Source organism: Thunnus thynnus, chromosome 15 (assembly GCF_963924715.1).
Source record: "Thunnus thynnus chromosome 15, fThuThy2.1, whole genome shotgun sequence".
In the NCBI taxonomy this organism is placed as follows: Eukaryota; Metazoa; Chordata; class Actinopteri; order Scombriformes; family Scombridae; genus Thunnus; species Thunnus thynnus.
Window position 1 is genome coordinate 12,111,663 of NC_089531.1, and position 27,098 is coordinate 12,138,760.

Here is a 27,098-nt window from a genome sequence, read left to right on the forward strand (position 1 = left end):
TCGATAAAATCAACTGTAAAGAAATCTGTTCAGTGTCTGTTTCCTGCAAACTCACTTCACACTGACATGAGGAAAATGTGGTGTGTGTCTGTGTGTGTGTGTGTGTGTGTGTGCTCTTAACCTGGCACAAAAAGCCTACTGTGTCATTTCGCTCAATCTGCGGGGTAGCGTTAGACCTGCGGCTTGCAGAAACAGAAATACTGTACAATCTGCGGCGTGAAAGAGCAGCAAATTGAGAGAGCACCATACAGTGCATCAATGGCATCCTGTTCCTGCAGCTTCACAGACACTGCCAGAGTGACATACTTTCACAAGAAGCTCGCAGGATATTGCAGACGGATATTGCATTCTGGCTGCGTCTTAACCAAAGAGCTCCCTGACAAATAAAAACATCAAAATATTACACTTGAACTCCAGACTAAACTACTTGACAGTGTAATTTAAAACTTTGCCCGGCGGGCTGGTGAGGTGTTTTGAAGTAAATCAGCACTGAGGGGATAGTCCATGCCTGAGTGCTAGTGGTGGGAAGGGTGGCTGAGCCGGAGTAATTATATCATTAGAACAACTCCTCTGAAAGAGCTTGTCATTTAAACCCAGGAGGCGGGCTATATGGAAGGGATGAATGGTAGTAATTGTCACCCAGGGCTACGTATAATTGCAGAGAGGGGGAGAGAGGATTAGGAGCAGCCAAAGCCACTTGGTGCCGCTGGGACTGAGTCTGAGACAGAGGAAGGTAAAACGCTGTCTTCCTCAGGGGGGGCTGCTAGACCTGTACAATGTGGACGCACATCAAAGATGAAGATAGCTCATCTGAGGGGGAGCTTAAAAAGGTCGTGACGTACAACAGGTGATAGCCAAAAGGGAGATTCATGTCTTCGTGTACACAGATATTAATAGATGACATATTGTAGTTGTTCTAAGTAAGAAAAAGGCATTTTGAGCTCCTCAGTGTGGCAGTTTGTGTTGTTTTAACTAAATACATGCTGTAATAACGCTCCGTAGGCCTATGTAAACAAACAAACAAAACATTATCTCACAAGTTATTCGTAAAAGAAGCAGTTTGTTTACATTGTAGCGCTCGATAAAGCTTCATAAATGTCAGTGAAATGATCTTCGCGGGACTCTGGCAACTTTTCTGCTGGTGTAAAGTTCAACTCACCCGCCTGTTCGAGCAGAATACAACCAAAGAGTATCGTTCCACACCAAAAAGCGGAAAACCGAAGTAGCTCCATTTAGAGACGGACTATACACTCCCCTCTTTCTCATTAATTTTCCGAAACCTTGACAACGCGTTAATATCCAGACACGGCGGACTTTCTTCGGTCCGCCTGTTGCTCCTTCTCAGCTCCGTGTAGAGTCAGAGTAAACACACACCCGGCAGGACTTGCCCTATATGACTCACATACTGTGCACTTTTCATGAAACAGGAAATCTTCTGAGGGGTTGGACAGTTTTTTTTTTTTTTTTTTTCCTTCTTCTTCTTCTTCTTCTTCTTCTTTTACTCAGTCATGCTCGTGTGGCTCACGAAGTCTTGAACCATGTCATTAAGAGGCTGAAACCCAGCAGAGCAAGGCTTGAAATGACATGCTCTGAAATAGCTTAACCAGAAACTTCACCTATAAGCTTCAAGCGTATGCAAACACCCGTGATTCACTTCAAAGTATTCACACCTTTCAGATCTTATTTAGAGTTGTCAAACTCTCTCATCTCTCTTTTATTTAATGTTTGGCTCAGCTCAGCTCATTTGATCACAAAATTATAATTTTTACACACTTAGCCGCACGCTGGAGTCATTTAGGTGTCCATTTCAAGTCAGTAAATTACATTACATGTTTTCCTGGAGAGGTTCCAGGCTCACGGTTAATCAAGGATGACATAAGAGGTGGTGAGAGTCACTTCATATCTCATAGTGTTGGTTTTTATTGAAGACACACAGAGGTTAAGTCCACTATAACACCCATAAATTACCCGTCTATTGCCGGAGCTTTGCAGACATGTGTTTTTGCTCTGCATACTCCAGCCGTGATGTCAGGTTTCAGTCCTGACCCCGTGACCCCGGAGCTTATAACTCTCCACACAGGACACCTACTCCTTCTTACACCACTGAGCTTTAGTAACAGCTCTCGTATTGCTTTTGGTGAGCCCGTTTTAGTGTAGAACTTTTTTTTTTTTTATGTGTGAGGATACAGATGTGGGAGACAGATTTTTACCTGCCTGTGTGTCCACATGTTTGGGAGAGATTTCTTTTAGCCCATTTAACTGACCGTACTTCACTTGTGGCTCTGGATTGGTGTGGGCAGTTGGGCGTGTGCATATGTGTTTGCTCAAGCTCTGTATGCCAGGCAGGCATTCAGCACTGCAAGATGGGGTCCAAGCCACAAGGTGGAGATCCGACAGCGCTGTGAGCCCAAAACGGCCATACCCTGCTGACCTCAGCACATGTGGGAGCCCAGAGGGTCACAACAGCGTCCTCTGCTCTGACCACAACACCCAAATAAAGTCCTTTATATTTTTAAGTTTATCCGCTTCATTTCAACAGGAAACACACAACACTTCAGTGAGCCAAGAAAAGCTTATTTAAACATGATTTTTTTTTTTTTTTTAGTGTTACTTCATTTGCCTGTTACTTTTAGCTTTCCCCCCAGCACAAGTTTTACTGTGAGTCTCTCCCTTTGAACATTTTTTTTCTCCACCTCATTGCACAAACACAGATAAACAAGCGCCAGGCAAACATCCTGAGTGGTATTATGTTCAATAGCAGGTGCTTGGCGTTTCTGTAAACTGCTTTGGTCGAGTGGAAAGGCAAACAGAGCAACCTGATGACAAATCTCTGGACGCATGCCTTGAGATAACACCGATGGCAAACAGGCCGTGTTCAGCACATTACATTATTTTGAGATGTCAGTCTCTTTGCACCTTTCTCTGCATCTCTGTAGGAATAAAGTGATATCACAAGTGCAGAGTCTCTCCCACACACAGGATTATACGCATAACCGCATGCACATTTCTTACGTTTCTTACAAGATCTCTCTCCCCCGCACTGAGTGCCAACTGGAAATATGCCACAAAATGAGAGGGCACACAGGAATATTGAGTCACAACTCAGTACTGAGCTGAGGTGGTGCAAATATAAGTTGGAAAGACACTGAATTGCCGTTAGAAACTGTGAATTTATGGCACTTAAAAAGACACTTGAAAGTTAGTTCAACTCTAATAGGTTTTGAATGAATTTAGATTTTGTTTTAAGCTGTTCTGATGAGAAAGAAAATTATCTTTTTAATTCGAGGTTGGATGGTGCTACAGCTTTTCGACACGAGATTTTGCATTTTAAATTTGTGCTTTGTACAACATGTTCTCGGTGCCTACAATTATACATGGCAGCGCATTACACAAGGGATGCCTCCCCCCCCTACAGCAGGTGACTGTAAAGCTCAAGTTTTGAGTTTTAGATTGTCACATGAGACATGCAAATACTTACTTAACCCAATTCTAGAGCAGTCACACTTCTTTATTTTATATTTATAGTATCGCAGTTTGTACTTTTTGCATTTTATGGAAATTACCAAAAGTACCAAAGGGGCCAGGAAAACTAAAATATGAATTCTTTTTATCACCACAAAATAGTTGTTGACATCTTGGAAGCACAAAGTTGGGAGGTGTCAGTGAGCTAACAGCCTTCAAACCTTCTTAGCTCCATGTCAGCATGCCTGCTTTTGAAGAGGCATAGTCTTAAAATCATGTGATATATGACTTATCATCCAGTTTGACAGCTTGGTAATATGTCTTTAATTAGCTTGCCCACTCTAATTAGCATGGCCCTCTTTCACTGCCCGTTGGCATTAAATTTTTGCCACTATTGCAGTGGGTATGGGTAATCTTTCATTAATACAGTACAGTACATCAAGATTAACATCGCAAGGCAATCCTTACTGTCAACAGTTGAAGAAGATCTCACACAGAGCAGATCAGATTCATCAACAAAAGGAATTTGCCTGTACGTGGCACATTGGAGGTAACTGATTTATAAATACCCATCCTGTAGGTGCTTGGAACATTTATCTATCTAAGCATACTTGCTCTCAACTCAGCTGAGAAGGTTCAGTCACTGATTTGCTGGCTGTTGTTTATCCACTGGCTGTAAAAGCAAGCAACTGGCTGGATCACCGCACCACTGCCAGCGTGCCACCTCACGCCGCCCGTCTTTGTAAACCTCTTTCAATCAAGACTTTGTTGCAGCATAAAATGCACAAATACAGCTCATGCCAAAGGAAAAACATCTTTAAACACAGCTCTTGAGTCCCACAAGCTCGGGCATGTATATTTGCGCAGCAGAGAGAAATGTAATACAACTTGCAAATTGCTTGTGAGAATAGAGGCACAAAACAATCAGGTAATTTTAAATCAGTGCCTTCTTCAGATACATTGCACATAATCAAGGGGCCTGCATACGCAGCCAGAATATGAAACGTTTTTTCAGATCAGGGAAGCTTTTTTTTTTTCCTGCTTCTTTTGAATGTCAATCTGTCAAGTGAATGTGCCTCTTCCATCCTGCAGATAACACTTTCACCCAGAGTTCATATCATTTCTCACAGTATTACAGTAATACTGCATAAGATAGCCTACTAGCTTTCAAGGGTCTTCACCATTCACCATCTTAGTTTAGTGTGTTAGCATGCTAATTAACACTAAACATATAAAACTGAGGCTGATAAGATTGTCATTAGTTTAGCAGGAATTAAGTCATAAACCAAGGAGAGACATTTTAACCCAAAGTCACAACCCCATGATAACACTAGAAAAAAAGTAAGATTGGTCACCAGTGTCAGTAGGATTCATCCTCTGGGAACTATGAATGTAACAATTTTGTGATAATCTATCCAGTAGATATTCAGATATTTCTTAGGACAAGTGACAAATTTAACCTGCTCTTGGCACTTGGGGATAAGTCAGGGGATTGCAAAAGTTACTGTAGTAGGATTCATCCTCTGTGGACCATTAATTCATCTAATAGTTGTTCAGTTATTTCAGTCTAGACAAAAGTGGTGAACTGACTGTCTGACAGATGGACATAGTCATGCCTAGAGGCACACTGCTAGTTGGCTAAAAATTACTTTATCATCAAAGAATCATGTGCAGACATTTCACAACTGAAACTCCTAAGAGGAACGTGACTTAATAGAGTGTGCATACTAATACAGTTGAATAATATTACCGTTAACCCACAGATATGAGCAGGAATCCAGGCCATGTATGGTTAAGATATTACAGTAAACACAACCTCCTGCTTTTATGTTCTTTTGCACGTAGTACAAATTCTAGAGTGAAATAGTAGGGAAATCTGACTCAACACAGTTGGCATGTGAGTTTGTGTTCACACTCATACGGACACACATAACAACATAGTTAGTAGTGCAGATTGAGGCTCATACACAATAAGACACACACCCCCACACAATGATTTGGCACAGTTTTCTCTGTGCCACTGGTAAAACGGAAGTCACAATGGCCTATTCTGACAACAGCAACTTCTCTCTGTCTTCCACAGCTGTGAGCAGGCTTTTGTCTCCCAGCATTAGTCAGATGCTGTGAAGGAAGGGAAAGTTTATTTAATAGTAAAAGCTCCAAAGGTTACAACCTTTGGTATCGCAACACTTTTAGGGCTATTGTTCTCTGACAGAACATCGATAGGTGTCCAAAACGCTGTCAAAACTTGTTTTAGAAAGAGAATGCTTTGTAGGGGGAAGCAAACATGTGGGCAAATGCTGCAGCTTGTGACTCCCATCTTAGTGTGACAAGCAACATCCTGTTTCTCAGTGTGGCTCATGTGTCGAGGTGAAGTTACAGACCTCGTGTAAAGTCAGGTTAGATACTCTATAAGCCATAAATATTGCCTATATGGTACTGGACATAAACACAATCTCACACAAGCCAAACAAAAAAAAAGTTTATTACTTAGGTATTCTGCAGTGCTAATTAAAAAAAAACAACTATTATATTATGTAAAACAATTGTAGTCAGTGCTGTTAATTGGCACACACTGTTAACCTGAAAACAAGCTCTCATGCTAAATTTAAAAGATCACAAAAAAGCAACAAGAGGACAGGAAACCGAAAACAGAAAAAGCTTGCAAAAGAGGAAGAAGAGGAAGAGGAAGGAAAAAAAAAAACACCCACATCTTCCTTCCTCACATGATATTGTAAACCATCTTTTTCCTTAGAGCATAATGCCACACATCAACCAGTGGCTTTTTACCACAGATTGGATGCATCCAAATTATCTAATGGCTTCAAGGGGTATCATGCTGTGATCTGTGCAGTGTAGAGTTAAACCAGCCTAAAGCCTGTCCTGCCACCGGTCCCGAGCCTGTAACTACCTCTGTGGTGAGAGAGAAGAGAGAAGATGATGAAGATGATGGTCAGGCCCTTCACCAAACCTCGATTACAGGGAACAGACTACTTAAGCAAAGAGGGGATGATTTAGTTGTCCTGTCCCCCAATAAAATGTTTCAAGATGGGTCCCTAATGTGGCTGAGGATACAGTTACACACAAATGCAATCATAGTGTCTTGTGTTGTGAGGGAGTATATGTAGTGTATCAAAGAATTTCATGCATACTAGGAAGGAAACATATGCACTGCAGGTGATATTTACATTAATAATTATGGTTATTCTTATTCTTAACTGTGGAAGAGTCTGCCTAACGAGATCAGACAGGCAACATCTTTAGTGTCTTTTGAATCTCTTAAAACATTCTTTTATCGGAAAGCTTTCATGAATGTTTGATATGTTGCTGTTTTTTAATTTTCCCACTTTTGACAGTTTATATTTTTGTGTAACTTCATTTTAATTGCTGTTTTTTAATTCTTTTTAACACCTTGTAACCTTGTCAAGAAAAGTGCTATATAAATAAAGTTTATTGTTATTATTATATAAAAGCCATATGAATTACAGTGCAGTGTGTTTGCAGACCTGTTCAGCACAGCAATACAGCAGTTTGACATAGTCATGTGGAGAGTAGAAAGTAAGAATAAGAATATTTATTCAAGTACTGTACTAATGCATAGTTTTATAGTACTTGTACTTTACTGATACTTCAATTTTATGCTATCTTATACTTCTACCTTACTATATTTGAGAAAAAAGTATATTTTTATGCTTTTCTACTTTTATTTGACAGCACAACTTAGACATTTATTTAAGTTATTTTGCAGTTTTTACATAAAAACATACAACAGTCTTATGAAATATGATTTTTTTAAAATTATTTTATGACCTACATTTACTTTTACTTGAAGTGGAACCAATAAAAAGCTTTATATGACAAATGGGTCAAATGACTATGTGTATTGTGAAAGGAATGATGTTACTTGTAGAGATAATTATCACTTGACTCTGCAGTTCCACTCAGCTATATAGAGCATGTTAATGTCTGGTTTCCTTGTTTCGATTGACTCTCACAGTTTTCATCAGTGTTTCCAGAAGCAGGCAGCTGTCCCCCCCCCCCAAAAAAAAACTCAAATAAACTGTTGGTACGCTACCTGCCCAGCTCCGAACAGCAGACAAAGTTAGTGACTAAATGGTGAACATAGTGGAGCATTTAGCAGCTAAAGAGCCAGTTTGTGGAGAGCAAAACAAATATAAAAAGAGAGTGGAAATTGGACTTACAATCACCAGTTGGACACAAACACAACTTTAAATGGAAGCAAATGTGGTGCCGTGCTGGATAAGCAGAACCATTTGCTAAAACATTTGTCATGTTAACTTTGCGAGTTGATTACGTGTCAACGTTGTGTTTTACAGCTTGTTGCACCGGCCAAAAAATAAATTAATCAGAATACATCTTCCATTACTAACATGCCCTTTTTCACACAGGACATTTTGACATATCACAGCAGGAAAGCAAGTGTTAATAATAAAATGAATGATGGCTGAACTCCATTTACCTTTCTGGGTTTCAGGTTCCTGGTATTGTTTATGCTGGTTCACTATCACACTGACATGGTTTACTGGGACGCTTGAATAGAACAGAGTCAAGGTTATTAGTTAAACTTGTGCTTTTCCTACTGACAAGTCTAAATGTAAAACAAAATTACCTTTTCTCAGGTTGTCTGCAAGAGTGGTCACCATACAAGTATGAATACATGTGGCTATAAGATCATCTTTGCTCATGGAAGTATAAATTTTAGACTTTTGAATCATTTTTAACTGACTAATAAAATTAAGTTTCTGCAGCTACTACTGCCCTCCAAATGCAAGGGTTTCCAATATCAAGCTCTTGAACTGAAAAAATGTCAGTGGTCCACTGAAGGTTGTAATATACAAGCAGCATCCACTGATTTACTCCTTGTGGGATGCAGCTCGGAGATGGAGGGGATGGGCGTATGCGAAGAAAAGCCAGTTTGTAATGACATGCAACAGGCCACACTCCAAGTACATTCAGTCAGCGAGCCCAGTGATCATGGTTTCCCAAGAAACCCACTTCTAATAAACATTCGACATCAGAGTGTTTGAAGGCAAGTCCTCCCTGGTCTCAGCAGCCGCGTGCATATTTACAAACATCTGCAGATTCCCCCTGATGAGACCAAAGATTCCTCTGTGTACTTCCCATGGGAAAGGCTGCGCCAAGATCGGGATGAAACAACATTCCAGCCAAACAAGATTTCCACAATAAAAATGCTAGCGGATGGTATATTACTGTAATGTCACACAAAGAGCCCTCCCTACCCAGAAAGCCCCATCTGGAGTCGCAGGGACTCTTAAGAAGCTGGGACACAAAGAAGCAAATGCTTAATTGGTGGAGATCAAAAGAACATTTGACAATATCTTAGACTGAGAAAAGTGGTTTCCTGATATTTATCTTTTTTAAAAAAAATGAGATATTAGTCCTCCTCTGAAAGCACGGTCATGAAGTATTTTGATTACGTATTGATCGTAATGCTTTACTGGTTATCTGAAGGCCCTCAAATTGCAGTTTCAGTTGATATCACTTCTTAATCTTAGGATTATAGCAGTGTCTGAATCATTATGGATATAAATAAGGATTTACTGTCCTGTGATCTAACATCTCATATGCTGTTTGAGTAGATTTTCTACCTTACAAGGAATTTAAGGATATTCATTCGAGCAAATATTAGAAGAAATGACTGACTCTCTTGTAATATTTAACTCATCTTGTAATGACTGAGACAGCCCGCAGAATTACTAAAGCTAAAGTATCATTTCCCCCACTCTAGCACTGATGTGGGTCTACCTCAGGACCCCTCCCCTCCTTTTTTTTTTTTTTTTTTTTTTTGTCACTCTCTCACATATTGTCCAGTGAGCACAAACGCCTTTAAAATCACCCACTACCCCAGTAGAGATCAAATGAATTGCAAATGAACTGCTCTCAGCTAACCGCTAGTCAGCACCACACAGCTATCTTTGATCTCAGGCAAACAGATGTATGAATTATTAGCTGAAAACATGCACTGTATATATCGGGAGCAACTTAGCAAGCCCTGCACTTCTTCTGACTGCCGAGCAGAGTGGATGGGGCCAGTGGGTACATGTTGGGTGTGCCAGCACAGGAAGCAGCGCTCATCCTGTGCCACCTTCTGCTCTTGTTACAGGCAGGAAATACCACCATGACCCAACACTGATAAGGACAAGGAGCTGAACCATGGCCACGTGGTATACAACGCCAGACAATGGAGGAACCATATACTCTGTGTTTATATGTGTGTGCGTGAGCGAGAAAAGGAGAGATTGATATAAATGAAGCAATAAAGAGAAAGATAGATTTGATTTTTATGTGCAAGGTCACACTATGTATGTAATGTGGATATCCTGGTAACATTGTACTTTAACCCAACCTCCTTCCTCACTGTAAGATGATATTAGGACTTTTTGAGTGTTTATTAAAGGGACAGTTCAACATTTTGGGATATAACCTATTTCATGTCATATTTTCTTTGTATTTTGCTAAATCATGTTGCGTTGATTATTTTATTATTTTTTCCTTTGTTCTCTTAAGTCAAGGGGAGGTCTGTTGTCCATCTGTTTTCTTTCTATCATCTGGACTTTATGCTGTTTTATATGCATGCAAATATAAATAAGTAAAATGATAAAAGCAACCTCCTGGAAACTGGAAACACGGGGAAACAGCTTGTCTGGTTCTGTCCAAAGGTATCAAAATCCAACTTCTAGCACCTCTATAACTCACTAATTAACTGGCTATATCTAATTTGTTTCATCCTTACATAACCGAAGCAACACATGGTTTTATGGGGGGTAATTTGCCAAACAATTTCTTAGCCAGGCTGTTTACTTTGATTTTACACTTTGTTTTTTTTATATGAACTAAACAAATGAGATATAATGTGTTTATTAGTGAGTCTTAGAGGAGCTGGTGAGCAGATTTTTTTTAACTTGGACAGAACCAGGCTAGCAGTTTCCCCCTGTTTCCAGTCTTTGTGCTAAGCTAAGCTAACTAGCTGCTAGCTCCAGCTTCATATTTACCTTACAGACATGAGAGAGGTGTCAATCCTCTCATCTAAATTTCAGCAAGTATACGATTAAGCATATTTCCCAAAATGAGAAACTATTCCTTTAATGCATTTGTCAGGAACCATAACTTTTCCTATGAAGCATTCTTAACTCATTAACTTTATATCAACAGTTAATGAATGACATAACATAGCTGAAGAACAAATCCTTACAACCTGTTACATTAATCAACTGTTTCTACAGTTGTAAAAATCATTCAGATGATGAATGATCGATGTTTAAACTCGTCATTTATGAGGATATGTTGACCTTCAAGGTTCATTCTTGATCGTGGGAATAATAGTCGAATCTAGTCAAAGCCAAACCTTAACTCAGAGTTCACTTCCGAGGCTTCCAGCTGCATCCTGTGGCCTTCATCAGGTGACAGAGTTTGCTCATTTGTCATACAGAGAGAGTGAAGAAGTATTTCTAAACGAATAATTTATTCATTTATTCATTTTATCATTCATTGTCTGTTTGTGTACCAGTTATTAATGCTTTATATATGCTGATATTTACAAGAACACTATAGTGTGTGTGTGTGTGTTAGGAACCATTTATTGATTGTATATTTACTGATACTAGATAGGGGGGGGGTTGAAACAAAGTGGCACTGAGATCTTTTATATTGTAATGTTAATGCAGGAGTTATATTTAGACACTTGTGATCCTCTGAGAGTGTGAAAGTGCTCCGAATGTGTTTGATATCACTAACAATCAACAACATGTTCATTCTCTTGGCCCAGTGAGAAATATGTCAAACATTTTAAGAAACAGTTGATATGCATGGCTGTGACGTCAATCGTCCAAATGGATTTAATTTAACGCCTCATTCCATAAGCTTTCCTCGGCCGAAGCAGTCATTTTCCCTCGCCGGTTTGTAAATTTACCGTGACTGTGAACATGCATTTATTTTCACCCACTCCATGGAAATTCAGGCCCATCCACTCAGCTCTTGTGGATGACTTTGATCACGGAAAACCTGCTCGCAATTTCTGCCTTTTAAACAAACTGTGCATGACATAGAGTGAGATTGAACCTCTGTATGTTCCCTCATAGCCCGCGCATCAACACAGCATGCAAATGACAAGAAAATTACATCCCTCCTCTAATAGAGCCATCGTAGGCTTTATTCAGTACAACCACTGTATTGCAGTTGCATATAGTGCAGCTAATGAGGCTCAGAACAAGCCGCTGATGGAAAATCATAAAATATTCTCTGGCGAACACAAACTACACAGATTTACAGATGTCAAGGCTGAATACTGATGCCTTCGCCTGCTGAATACACTGCTTCCACATGAAATGATTTTTTCATTTAGACAAAGGCATCAATTTCACATTTACTCATCAGATCTAATGAAGTCGGGGTTCACTCCAGAGCCAACCGCCTCGCTTTTTCTTTGCCAGATCCCAGTGTGCTTATCCAAACAGAGTGACTGCCAGCTTTCTCGCTGTGAGGAATTTCCTTACAGAGCACTCCCACCACCTCTCCTGACACCAGGATGATTTAGGTATTTGAGGAAATCAGACTTTAGCTCTCAGTTCTGCTCCAGTGCAAGTGTAAGACACTAGAGTCTTTAATTATTTATATATTTTGCTGGAATTTCATCATGAAGTCCAATCTGAAATATGATGTTTCTCAGATGAATAGTACTCTCCCTAAAAATCTGGCCAAGCGATTATGTTGTTCCAACCACAATCATAACCGCCCAAAACAACTAATACTTTCTTGGTATCAAGTGTTTATATTGCTATAAACAGGTAAAAAAGAAAAACCAAAACAAAGATGCAGTGTTTGGCAGAATATATTTAGAAATCAAAACAGAACCAAACTTACCCGGACGTTATTTCCTGGTGCACACAACTTTAAAATCCCATCTTTCCTGCTGGGTTGTGCATCTGGACATCAGAGTGAGTGAGGGACACAGAGGAAAGAAAGAGTGTTTACCACGTTGTAAAAAAAAAAAAAAAAAAGGGGGTCTTACAACATAATCAGCAGCTGCATTCACAATACCAACACTGTCAGTCAGTAATGTGTTGGCCTTTGTTAACACAGATAACAGAGCTTGTCTTTTTCTTGTAAAGGCTGCTTTCTCAAGCTGTTTTCTGTCACTAGCTGTGAAGATCATACTCAAAGTGCTTTAAATGTTTCAGATGGATGTTGAAATTTCACTTGTTGAGATAGAAAGGCGATTCGTGATGTTTTTTTAATGCAAGATTAAGAAATCCATGGGAGCCGGACAGGGAATTCAAGGCTCAATATCTTGCATCGAATTTGCAACATTTAGACGTCTCATTCAGGCAGCAGAGCAGACCAGCCCTCAGCCATAATAGATTAGCAGAGGAAGGTTCTCTTAAATGTGCTTTCAGTGAGCTAAGATTAAATTTTAAGTGGGAGTGGGAAAAGCAGTCCACGGCTATCCATTCAGGACTATATATTCTGGCATAATGTGTTCTACATAAAAGCACATTTTCTCCACAGCAGCCCATTTTCACGCACGCTGGCCCTGGCCTAAAAATCTGCAGAGGAAATGAACTATGCTGCGTCTATTTCCAGGACAGGCTTTGTGGTCCAGCCTCATTAAAATGCATTGCTATTATGGCTCAACTTATACCTCAAGTTGCTGCCTAAGCTTTTTGTTTTAAGTGCAGCTGCTAGGTGAGGTGAATTTTTCCTGACAGAAACCTCAGCACACAGAGGAGACATTGTTAGAGGCACATGAGGTGGAAAGGTTGAACGCTTCCAATCTGATAAGGATGACAGAAAAAAGAGAGTGTGTGTCGGTCCATCTGGCTTTATCATGCTGAGATTTTCCAACTGACCCGACCCCTTCTGCATTATCTGACCACTGGCCAAACTGCTAGAACAATGATAGTAGTGGCTGGGTGTTGCAGGATTGGTGTATTGTACTCACAGGAAAACCGCTGCTGCTACTGCTGTCCAGAGGAAAGAGTGTGGTCACCTGAAATCAGCCAGAAAATTATAGGGCTTAGATTTTTCAAGTGGACCTTTTGTGACTGAGACAATTTGTGGTGTGCTGGAAGAGGAAAGTGGAGCGACAAAGAATGCAAAATATTTTGAAAGAATAGCTTGCATGACTGTAATTTATGATATCCTAATTTAGAGCCAATCTGTTGCACAAAGAGGGATATGGCCATTTTTGCTTCCACAGGTTCTCTGCTGCCAGCTATGGTTACAAGAGTACACACCACCCTGAAAGAACAAATTGTTTTATGTTTGTTTTTATAGCTCAAATAGTCAGAACTAGCACTTCCATGTACATTGTCTACAGATAACTATGACTAAATAATACACAGCTGTACTAACAGTGCTGTTTTTGGGCCTAATACCTAACCTTTTAAGCAGCCTTCTGAGTTTCGCTGCTCGATAGTGGATGTTCTTTGGCTTTTTATAGATGGCATTTAGTACAGTTAGATATGCCGTCAGAAAATAAGATAGTAAGTGGTTTATTCTGTCAGGCAGTGTACTGAAGATGTGCCGTGTGGTTAGTGTTTCTCTGGTATACCAGTGTGCAGATTATGTTGTAGATTTCAGTAATCTGTAATAGATAGACAGCTCATCACAGGATCTTCTGGTCACACGAAGCCTCCAGAGAGGACTGTATTTATTTTAACTTTATAGAGACACTCATACTCATCCAGCCCTCATCTGTCATCTAATGAGGCCCCTAACTCCAGATGTTCTGACTACAGCAGCTGCCAGTTGTATTCATCAGGCATACAGTACTGTATATCATCACCACTCTTTCCATGCCTCTCCCGTCTCTCTCCTTCTATCTGTCTCTTTTAATTCTTCTTGAAATCCCTCTGTAGTCTCATGGAAAAGCAGTAAGGAATGTTCTGGCACTGTAATACAGCATCATTAGCCACAGCAGAGCCCTTCGCCTGCTTGATGCCAACTCCAGCCTGCACGTCTTAATCTTCACCAATGTGTACACTTGTTGTCCAGCTGGTACCATGGCAACAGGTCTGCGTTCTGCTAGACTTTTGCTATGAGAGAGGGAGATACACACACACACAGACACACACACACACACACACACACACATTTGGGCAGAAAGACAGGGCAACAGGAGGAAAAGCAATAAAGAGTGAGTATTAAAATGCCAGGCCAGCTCCTAAAGCAGAGCAGTGAAAAACTGAGGGAGGGAAGGTGAAGTACTTCTGCATAGCTCTGTTGGTCTTCTGGCTCATCTCATCATAGAAATTCCCCATTAGATCTGATTTTTTAGAGATATTTTAGCCTCAGTTCCTATCATGATGATGTGGGCAGTGATGAACAAGTGCGATGAGGTTTACATGGCTTAAGCTTGACATCCATGCAGCTCATTCATTATTTATGTGGGGTTGTTGCACTGCACACATGCCAGGACCTCAAAAACATACTACTATGCATGAATGCCAACTGCTTGGCAATATTCCATGATTCTTAAACTTTATCCTTTAATTATGCTAACAATTTTCTATATTTCTCTTATCGTCAAGAAATCTCATGTGCAGTGCCAAACCAACAATGAATTCATCCTACTTACAAGCATGTATCCAAAGCGTGATATATCGTATTCCTCCGTGCTGTAGACCTCTGTTGTTGTCCAAAACAGTTAAAAACATATAATCTATAAATCATACTGAATACAGACAAAATAAAAATAATGTGATGTCTGGGTCAGTCACTTGCAGTGTCCAAGAGGCAGGAAGAGGTTCTGAGAAAACTCTGCTTTTTACAATCTTGGTCTTATATTCATATAGGGCTCAAGGGCTATGGTGACATAGCAGGGCGCCGTTTTAACATGTCGCCAGTTGAACTATGTCTCAGGTTAACAATGTTGCTTGGAAAAGTTAGAGTTTTCAGGGGAAAACTAGACCAGACAGTTCTGAGACCCCTGATTTTGAGACAGATAATCTCCACTGATGGCTGTTTTGCTCTGTTTAGTCCCCAAGCACAATCTGTGGCTCACACATACAGACACAATCACAGTCAAACGCAGGAATCAGGTCATGCATACATCCATGTGGGTCGGCTAAATTCCTAAAAATTAATTACACAGTAAAATGTACATGTGCACACACACACACACGCACATACAGAGTTAAATACACCACATGTGGGAGTACTTAAGAGAGTTTGGGCCCCCTTCTGACTCCGGCCTCACCTATGTCGAGTTTCTTTGTAGTTCAGCAGAGGGTTAGTCTGCCGCAGCCATAACATGTGTAATGTACCATAACTCTGGAGAGATTAGAAAACATTCTGCTGGCCTTTCTTCAGGAAACACTGCATTGAGTTTGGTGAGCAGTATGTAAGCATCTGTGTGAGAGAAGAAAATATGCCCGGGCAGTATATCAACTTAAGCTGCATGAGGTGTATAGGTCTGTGTGCATGGTGCATAGCCACTGACCCAGAATAAGCAGCAATCATTTCATTCCTCTGCTTACAGTCTACACCCCTTCGCAGCGTCTTAAATCCAGAACCGCCTCGGTCAGTCAACGCCAGCCGTTCACAGACTCAGACACAGCAATTCTGACGTATTTATAGTGAGGCATTTCCCCTGCTTGTTGCCCTTAACCCTGCCCTTAAGTCCACCTTCCATTGTTATTGCTGCCGGAGAGGGCATGACATTTGTGGTATATGGACCATTCTTTCACTATGCTCTCATAACACACAGCCTGATGAGGGCAAAGGGTTATCCAGTTGACAGATGAATTGAACACCATGTGATTTGGGAAACAGGGCGACCAACAACAGAATTAGAGTGTATTAGGAAACGTGAGACAAAGGATAAGATAAGAAAAACATTATTACACACACTGTGTATTTTAAGGTGATACTAGTAAAATATTATATATTTTTATTTGATATATATTATATATAGTATTGTTACTTTAGTTACAGGTATCAGTTTTAGAAACTGCACTGCAGAAACAGGCAATTCAGTTCAGTCATGGTTTGTTTTTAAAAACATGATAAATCTTATTTTTTCTTGTCCAAGAAAAATAATCTTGCTTATTGAACTTTCTTAGTAACATATCCAATCTGCTTTTCAGTTACAGCTGATGAGAAACAAGTCTGAAAAGCGGATTACATGCTTGTCAAATCATCAATCAACAATTATCCAAAATATGTATTAAAGCCTCTAGAGGTTTGGCATGAAATAGTAAAAATGAATACATGATGTCACAGTTGAACGTCTCATTCAGCATCCACAAAAATCTGGGTGAAAATAAACATTTATAACTATTAGAAAACCTATTTCATAAAACAACAAATTTTGCGACTGTGTAGGTGTGGTAGATCACGTTTTGATTGACACCTGCACTGGCTACTGGGGGCTGGCTAACTACAGCAGCTAATGACTGGGTTTCCATGGAGCAGAGCTGTGCTTCTAACTCACTGAGCCTGGCCTCCAACACAGTAAATGTACTACATTTATCACATGTACCATTATCACCAGAGGAGGCAGAGGAATAGCTAAACATAAGACACACTGAGGCAAGAGAGAGCAGGAGATTGAGAGGGAAAGAGAAAATCCATCGCTAACTGCTAAGCTAAAGTAACTAGCAGATCTGAAAAGTGTGTAAATAACTGTGTGATTAGTGAGAAAGTTGCTAGAAGAAGTAGAGAGCTAAGAGTGCTTGAGCAGAACAAGTGTATGTTTAAATATACAGCGGATAATTAGCCACAGTAATGAAGAACATAGCAAAATGAACTGGGTTCAGATGAAGACGCTTACTGTGGCATGTCACATTGTTTATGATTGGTTCACAGAATTTAATAGTATTCAGTATTTTTTGGCATGGCTTGATTTTTATGCTAGTTTTTTAACAATTCAGTAAAGTTACTTTTTCTTACTCTACTGGTGCAAACTGTTTTTTTTTTTTGCTTGACAGAAATTTCTCTAGATTACACAACGTTAAACTTGACAAAAAAAAAAGACTAGCTTTTTCTAGAGCTTTCAACCACATTTCACAGTCTTCCTCAGCATGAGCGCATGACCCAAGCTCCATACTGTAAACCCATTACTGAACTTCACATCACATGATCACATGACAACAGGGCAAAACCCCATCTCACTGTCTTTGCTGAGGAATAGCATGAGATGGTGTTGAAAGTTCTGAAAAAGCTAACAAGTGGACTTGTCAAACTTCTATTTCCAAGTTCAAGAATTAACATTCACGCTCAATCTTCAGCGTTTCTATAGAGAGGGATGTTTTACAGTACATTGCTAAAATAAACCTCATATTTCTTCCAATCATATACAGTATGTCCTAACACATCAGGGTCACATCTGGAGGGGATGAGGTGTTCTGGAGGCCCCCGGGGCTGGAGCTGTGCTTTATGGCCTCACATTTCAGTAGCTTACACACGTTCCCATTACACTTCCACAAATCTGCTGCACTGGGGCGCCGGGTTGGCCCCTGGAGCATGTGTGGTCTCTCTCTTGTTATTGGGGGGACTGTTTATCCACCTGCACACTGTTGCTGTAGATCACATCACTTGGCCTGGAGGTGATAGTGAGCTATTAGGACCTCATCCTGCGGCCCTCAAGGTCTGATGGACCACGGGGGGATAAAGTGAGGAAATAAATGACGAATCCTTTCTGTTCTTTATTTTTCTTCCTATATATCCCTTCTCTTGTTTTCTCTCTATTTATCTAGTTCTCTCTCACCCTGTCTCTTGCCTTCACTGACTTCCCATTCCTTCAACACTCTTTCCATCTCCTTCCCCTCTGCTCCCATTTCTGACGTCTTCTCTTCATCTTTCTTTCTTCATTTCCTTTCGCCATCGCTCTCCTCCAATTTTTTTCAACCCTGACCTCCCAGTTTCCCCCTCTCTATCTCCGTCCATGCCTTTGTTCTTCTCACTCATACGCACACGGCACAAACACGACACACTCAAAAAAAACTCAATCTCCATTCATGACGGTGTGTTGGGAAATTCTCTCGCTAAGGTGAATTTCTGTTTGCATGGTTTATTTCATTCAGTGGCTGGCAAGGGATAAAGGTGCGTTCCCTCAATCCCTATTGGAAACTGGATCAGGGGATTTTAGAGTTTTATTTGAGGACGAACCTTCAGATGTGTTCCATAGGATCTCTGTGATATCTCAGTGTAGGAGGAACTTGATTGATTGTGATTTTGCGCTCTGACTTGCAGCGTATCCAAGCCAAGAAGTGTTGACTCTCTGAAAGCTACAACATCAGTTTCTTTGTGACTGCTTCTTGTCTGAAAATATTTATGTAAAACAGGAAGCTATAGATCATTGAACTGCACACACATTTAAGCAACAATCATCCGAGTATAGATGCCCCAATATTCCTTCCAGAAATAGCTGTACTGTGTTCACAGCAAATCATTTGATCCCCCTCCCTTCCCCCCCCCAGAGCAGGAAAATAATACACTGGAGAGTCATACAGTGTATGTAAATGCAGGTCTTATATTTGTCTCCCGAGGGTCTAAGGTAGGAGAACATGTTTATATTTTCAGAACATATAGGAGATATCATGTTATTCTTAGCCTCTATACACTGACATTAAAGTTAAGACTATTGTCATTGTTTTTTGTCACTAGTTCTGCTCCAGTGGGAAGGAGAGTAAAGGTCAGCTCTTGTGTCCGGCATGCTGGGAAGCTGCCATCTCAGCATATTCACATAAACACATGCACAAATGACTCACGACTGTTTAAGATCTCTTCCCACAATTGGAATTCGACGAAGGCTGGCGTAACTCCTCTTACTTGCCAAAACCAGATCATACAGAGGGGACCAACAGAACAGCTCTTAGCCTCTGAATAGATATTTGTCTTAAGTTTATAAATAAAAATTCTGAAATTGTAGATCTCGAATAGGTGTGACTGACATGAGAATAGAAACTCTCTTGTTTCCGCTGCATCTCTGCTGCTTGAGGAAACACCTGGGTTCCTCACAGTTGCCCTTTCACTTTGAGTTTCCTTTAAGGATAGATCTTATTTATTTTATTAGTTATTGTACTCACCATAGCGACTACAAGAAACTAAACGAGTCGTGAACAAGCCAAAACGATCTTTATTTGAAAGTAAAACTGAAATCCAGGACAGGTGTGTGATTGTCTCGGACCTTCCGTGTGTTCAAACATGAGTCAAACTGAGTGGTTACATTAGGGTTAATGACAGGCAGCATTAATATGAAAATCATGAGGTACGGATTTTCTTCATATCCTCAATTAACACCTTTTGTCAGCAGCATATTGAGAACAGAGCCGGGCCCTTGGCACAGACCCGCTGTAGTGCCACCTGGGGAACAATGCCTTCTGTGCAGCCCCCAGGATCCCCTGGGATACAATTGTTCCACTAATGTCATTGTAAACTTCAATAGGCTTTGGCTGTGCTCCCAATTCCTGCAACACAATGATAGTAATTCATTATGGGAATATTGAAATGGAGCTGCTGTCTTACTGAGTGTGTTGCCACATGGATTCTATTGTGGATGTGGGACAAGACATCCGTGTTTTTCATTTGTTCTCTTGTCAGCTTTAGGAGCACATCTGGCGAAGATGTTCACACCTTGTTTATCAATATGTGCGAAAGGGCTGATTTTGATAAAGCTCCTTCTTCAGCTGGAACAATAACAATAATCCATTTTTTTGGCTCCTTTAAGGCATAAGTCCACAACAGGAATAACACGTCTTTGTAAAGTTGATATGGCTATTGTGTTAGCAAACAATTGCATATTTACACATCCAGCAGGCACAGAACAACATCAGCATTCCTTTGGAGTCCTATTTCTGAACACATGACGAATGCAAGTCTAATATGCCCACTCCTTTTTGCTCTGTTTTGGTCCCCTCCAATGCCTGAAGAAAATATCTGGCTCTTTAGCTGCTACATTCTCCACTATGTTCACCATCTAGCTGCTAACTTTGTCTGTCTGCTGTTTCATGCAAGGCCCATTTGTACATGAAAACACTTTTTTTTTCTGAAAACAGCTGTTTGCTGCAGTTGGAAACATGGCTGATGCCCATTGGTCATATAAAAGTTATTGATAAATGAGGTCTTAAACTAAAGTTGCTTTCTCACAACTTGAGTCATATTTTTGTAGCTTTGGCAACCATTTTTATCAGTTATAATAAGAATTTCCCTCAATAATTCCAGTCCAAAGCAGAAACAAACTTTGAGTGTTTAGAATATCGGACAAGTTGTAAAACAATTTAGCCCGATTATCTAAACCACTTTATTTGGAGATAAAACTGAAAGCAAATGCATCTGAAAAGTTGGTAATAATTCCTCTTTGCGTAGGAGAATTTTGTGCACACACAACTCTTGTCAGTCTGTAAACTGTGGTGGATGTTTACAACAATTATTAACCAACAGTTTGGTTAATAATTTTACTGCTCACCTTCGCTTCGTCCTCCAATCCTTTGCCAAACCTGGGAGTTTGTTTATGATCATCTGACTGCTTGTTTTTCTTGCCCTCTTGGACATTTTAACAATGTATTGCAGTCCCACATCTCCGCAATTAAAGCGGTAAGTACAATATTAATATTACTGATAGGAATGAAAACTACCAAAACTAAGATCCCAGTTCTAATAAACTGGAATCATCCTTTAACAATTTCAGATTTGTGCCCAGATTATAGGCATGTTACTTACGCAATAACGCTTTCTGAATCTAATAGACCCAGATAGTGTCAAATATGAGTCATGCATCTCCCCACTAATGAGATATCCATATTTAGCTTCTTGTAATGAGGTTTACTGGCCTAATGTTGCATTCACATATTCCTAGATTAAGCGAATAATGAAGTCCCCCTCAAAACACACTAACCCCCTCTTGGGCATTATTTAGATTTTAGCTTAGCAGTGCATATCCCCCCCTTTGGTTAATTACGTCTCTCTTAAAGGAGTATAAGCTAATAACAGAGCACCAGGTGTGTGTTTGGTTGCTGACGATCACAGATTTTTTGATTGAATGCAAAACCTCTCTGACTGCACCTGGAAGCTCGGGGTCATTAAGGTCCCAGTCCCAATCAACCCAATTCCACAGAAAACTCCATTTAGATTGGTCTGGGATAAAATCAATTGTGTTCAACTAGCAGGAACCTGAAACCTTGTCACCCCAGAGGTTTTTACAAAGCATTTGTTGCAGGCGAATAGATAAACTTCAGAACCAAGATAATGGTTACAACTAATTACTGGCCTTTATTTTCACCACTAGGGTCATGTTTATTACATCAGGGCAATTTAGAGAACGCTGGGTTTGCAATCGTGACACCCTGATGAAGACATATGGCGAAATCTGCTGATGAACCAATAAATGATTTTCCTTGGGTTGTTTTTCTTCAACACATAAGCTGACATCTCATTTATTTCCTGCTGTCATTTTTTTTTTTTTTTTTTTTAACATTTATTGTACTGTAAAAAACAAACATTTGAAGAATTCCTACATTAGCTTGCTCATTCACGTCTGCATTTTTAAACGGGCATGGGATTTATCTGTCTCAATGTAATTCACAGTTGTCACAGTGAAGCTCCTGCCAGGATTTGCCATCAGCTCCCTTATCAACATCAAATGCATCCAGGAACCCCTCAAAGAGCATGTTTATCTTATATAAATACACATCAATCAGACAATTTGTACCGAAAGTAGGACAGATATATTTTAATGCACGATCTGGCTTTTTCTTTCTAATCTACGTATATTATACTCAGCAGATGGCAAATGCTTGATGGCTTGGGAAGGCTGGTTGTGTTGTAGTGTTGAGTTTCCCTGGTGGAGATGTCCTTGATCTGTATCCAGTGGTGGTGGTTGTGTGTATGTGTATGTGTATGTGTATGTGTGTGTGTTTGGCTGAGTGGGGGGTTCTCACTCCTCTGTGAAATACACACACAGCAGATAACATCTGTGTTGGTATGCTGCACCCTTGTGGTGCTCAGCTGCTACATCTCTATAACTCCAGATAAGGAGACTGCTTGGCTCCAAGGGAGTGAGATTGAATCTGTGGCATTTCACTCGATAAAGGATCCTGCTGCATTTTCCCAGATTTAACAGCCATATAGTGTGTAGTGAAGAAAACCACGGTGCCACAGAGAGGTCTCACAGAGCAGTAAAATGTTTTAAATTGCTGTAAATGTACCAAACCGACAGTTATCTCTGTCAAGCACTGAGTTCCTTCCATAAATTCACAAATCAGCACATGCAAAGGAGGAAGCTGTAACTCCTGACAGCCCAATCATGCGCATTAGAAAGCACATGCACACACTAAGTCCAACCCAGCCAGTCAATTGTTCTCTATTAAGACGTCCTTTGTCTTTGTCTTGGCCGGCCTTGTTGCCTTGATCTTGCAGAGATGTCTGAGGGAGTGAAAACTTGGCTACTGTGCAGCCGTTGTATTGACAGTACAGGCGTCCCTAGGAGGTGACAAGGACAGCAATTGATTGGGCCTAAATGAGAGTGAAGAGGAAGATTGATTGCCATCGATTCACTTCTTCCTCCAGCAGGCTTCTCCATCTTTGATTATGACCACTTTACGCCCAATCAAGTGTGTGCGAGCTGCGATGGGGGGAAATCCCATCGAGAGGTATTAGCTCCATTTGTGAAGGCTGTAATTATGAGAGGATGTGAGGGCCCAAGGTCAACACGCAGCAGGTGCCATCAGGCTGGATGATAATAATAGGGCTTCCTCTTGCTTCCCACTGCAATTTAGTCATATAGATAATAGGCTACGGAGAAGATGGCGTGTTCTGTGTGTGTGTGTGTGTGTGTGTGTGTGTGTGTGTTCCTTGGAGGACGCTTGGTGCATAATAAATGTTTCCATAATAATGGCTTGAGGACAGGAAAACAGCTAGTTGCAATGAAACACAATCATTTGTGATGCAGATTGAAAGATAACAGCGCTCCGTGATGCTTTTTTCCACATTTTTTTATTGAAAGCTTCATCAGAGAGAAAAAAACAACTCATAAAACCCAAGTCAAATCCTAACATCCACAGATGTACAGATAGTTTCTCAAAGATCACACACACCGAGCAGCGTGTGCGAGGCGTGACCATGTCCTCCTCGGCGCTGAAACAAAGAAAAGTGAAAAACAAACAAAAACAACAAAAAGAGAAAACTAACAAAAAAAACAAAAAAAAAAAACAAATTAAAAACCGCTCTGCTGTCCTAATAAATATTTCCTCTTTTTTTTATCTGGTTAATGAATCCCACGCCTAACGCACTTTCTGTGCCGGCTATCTCTAAACAATTTGGTCGGCCATTTCCTAGTGATTGTTGGATTTTGTATTTCTCGGGGAGCTGTTTGAACTCCATGAGGGGTGTGCTGGCTGGCTGGCTGGCTGTGCTCCTGGGGTTGTGTGGCCAATCGATAGCTCTCATCAAAGGTGGACCGAAGCATCAATTAAAAAGCACAGGGCCTCGCTCTTGCGGGGGGTAGTTTGAGCAATTTTCCCACTGCATTATGTGTGCGGAGAGTGTGTGTGAGTGTGTATGTGCTGGTCTGTGATGAGTTATTGAGCCACAGTTCTCCTTTACACTCCACTGTGAGAGACAGGCTGTGAGAGTAACTCTGAACTACTGTTTTCCTAACACACGAGAATCAATGTGGAATGGCTTTGTCTCCGTTCACAAAGGATGAATCCACAAGAGCCTCGCGACAACCAAGTATGACATGTAATACATCTAATGAGTTTACTGTGACAGTGTGGAAGCCACGCTTCATAAATGACTGTCTGGATCCTGTCAGGTTTCGGGATGGCGGCAGTGATCGTGAGAGACGGTGAGTTAGGGACGGATTGAGGAAACTGTTTAAAAAAAGGCAGTGAAGTAAGCACCTCGCCTTGAAAGACTGACCCTGGAGAAAACCAGGATGTACGTAAAATCTCAAGATCTGTAATTATCAGGTATCTCAGAGTAGGTAAGCTCATAGAAGATCAGATCTACCTGGTTGAGAGTGTGAGTTATCCAAGGGGACTGACTGGGAATGAAATGTTGCATTTCCCCACATTCGCTCTAAATGTGCAGCATCCTTCTTTCTCCAGGAATCAAATAGAGGATGGAAAAAATTCTGAACATTTTTTCTTGGGGAACCAGATGAGTGTCATTTACTGCAATTTAGATATTTTCAGATAAATGGTTAATCTCGCAAAAATATATTTAACTAAAATGAAATTCTCAAGATAAAGACTGCATAAACTTTGCTTTGACTTTCTGGCACTATGGCTGCCAACAATATCAACCTGACTCTTGAGCATGCAAACTGTAAACGCAGTTAAAAACCAGTGGAGCCAAGGTTTACTCAGCAATATGAATGACTTGCCAACAAGAACATTACCCTTCCAACTCGCTGTCCTGCTAAATGAGATGGTGGCAGCTGTATTGACTGTAATCCATGGACCTGTTTCACTAAAACTATCTTACATGCAGATCGCAACTGATGGAAACATCATGTTTCGCAAACATGATGTTCGCAATTTGCGAACATATTTGTAAGTCCTCCAAGACCCTTGCATGCACGATTGCAAGTATGGTGTGTGTTCTGATTGGTAAAACATGTGAAAAATCAACGTGAGAGGACATTATGTCATCAGATCACAGCTTGCATGTTGCAAATTTGGTGAAATAGGTCCGAGGATGATGAAAGAGCAGCACATTGGATTCTGTCAGTTTTTTTTTCCCCCCCAAAAGCTAAAAAGATGCTGACGAGGACTTGAGGAAGAGGAAGGCAGAGGATGTGACTGAAGCAAAATGATGGATGGAGGAAGGACTGAGGAAGGTACAAAATGATGGGCAACTATATGGAGAAGGAGAGACAGAGTCTGTCTTGGTGTGATGGCGTAAGAAAGGAAGAGTGTGTGTTGCTAATTAGTGAGGGGTCAGTTGGTCCCAGAGACCTGTACAGAGGGACGGCACAACGCCTCTTTGACACACTGCCTCGTGAAGACGAAAGAAACTCGCGGCTATGACCACTTCTGCCCGGCAACAGGAGCTAATGATCCCCCCCTCTCCCTTTCTTACACACACATACAGTACACACACACACACACACACACGCATACACTTTCTCTCTTGGTATAGCTGGCTCCTGGTTTGTGCTGACACATGGGCTGACTGGGAGCAGAGCGTTTCTGCTACAGCCTCCTTAAAATTGCAGGCATGCCCTCTGTACACTTCCACGAAGATATTGGTATTCTGAAAAGGTACATTATGCCATTGTGCTATTAAGAAAAAGCCATTTCTGTTTGTTCAGTCGGGTAATCTTTCAGGTTCTCCATGAAATATAGGTACTGTACACCAGTAGCAAACAGTTTCCTCTTTTTATTTCTTGAATCTCCATTAGCAAAATAGAGCGGATATTCTTTGTTGTGCATTTTTTCCATAATCTCTTGGCTATTTGTAATCCTATTTTCCATAATGCCATTATTATTGAATCTCAGGCCATTTGTAGGACGCTCTGCTCTCCGATGTGCAACTCCCACATTAAGAGTCCTATTAAGCTTCAAAAACGTCTTCTGTACTCTATAAAACAGCAGCTGTAAAAGTCTAGAGAACTCGGTTATAGCTATGCCGTATTCATAACCTTGCTAAAAGTTGAACCGTTGAGTAGAACAACTCTTTGTGCATGCACACAAACCCACACACACACTAGCTTAAAACTGGTAAAGTGATAGTGTAGCAGCTCTGTTGTTTAATCAGGACACTTTAAATGATTTAGAGATGGAACACAGAGAGCAGATGAAACAATGACGAACAGATGAGCGATGCAGGCACGTCCAGGGAGCTCTACAACCCAACATTAGCCGACATAAACTGTAATGTGGCAGAAACTTTGCCGGAAGATAAGAGCAAATCATGGCCTCCAGGCAAGTGAAAGCAGGTGGTGAGTGGCAGATCAGATGAAAGGGAAAGGGCAGGTGTTGATTTGATTGGACAATAAATAGCTGAGCGGTCATTTAGAGACAGTTTGAATGACACATTTGGCTTTTGACCTCCGTTGGTGGATGGAAGACATGTGGCAGGCTTATGAATGTACAGAAAGTATTTACAGTGTGACTGAGGAAAAAAATGTACATATGGCTTCACCGGTGTAGTTCACTACAAGAACCTGTGTGCTTGGTTCTTTTGTCTGTCATCAAGTGGCCTGTTGAGCGAGAGTTCATGGCCAAATGATCAACGGTGGCCAGCTCGTCACAGAGATCAGTGCACACAATGAAGGCACAAGCCCGAGACAGCTTCCTCTTTAGCACCATAGAGTAGCTTCGATATTGTGTAGCGTTTCATTAGCACAACTTCTTTAACAAGCTCTTCCATGTGCTTTGCTTTTTTAAACTATCACACAGATAATTTGGAATCATTTGGAAGCTTTGTTAAAAGGCACTCAATGTACAGTTTGATTGTTACGTACAAACATCGCCACACATGGTGACATAGCTTGCCTATAATGTGCACAACATGCCATCGTTTCCCAAAATGCAGCACAGCAACGCTGGACTTAGATTTGAATGAGTCACAGGAACTGCAGGAGCTCAATTGCAATTGTCACCAAACAAAAAGCTCCCTCTCTGTCTGGAAGAAAGGGGTCTTTTGAG

The 27,098-nt window shown here is 40.7% G+C and overlaps 1 protein-coding gene across 2 annotated transcripts in view; it reads right to left on the reverse strand.

The window, feature by feature from the left end:
* The window catches only part of LOC137198714 (TGF-beta receptor type-2-like), a 31,542-nt gene extending 19,090 nt beyond the window's left edge, over positions 1 to 12,452 (reverse strand). Inside the window, exon 1 of one of the 2 annotated variants that reach the window (XM_067612608.1) lies at positions 12,364 to 12,452. Coding sequence is in view for 1 of the 2 variants with exons in the window: in XM_067612607.1 (XP_067468708.1) it covers positions 1,160 to 1,232 (73 nt within the window). In the remaining variant the exon portion in view is untranslated. Of the gene's footprint in view, positions 1 to 1,159; positions 1,704 to 12,363 lie in introns of those variants that run through there. The other variant, XM_067612607.1, reaches the window with a different exon arrangement.
* Between the last annotated feature and the right edge of the window lie 14,646 nt (positions 12,453 to 27,098).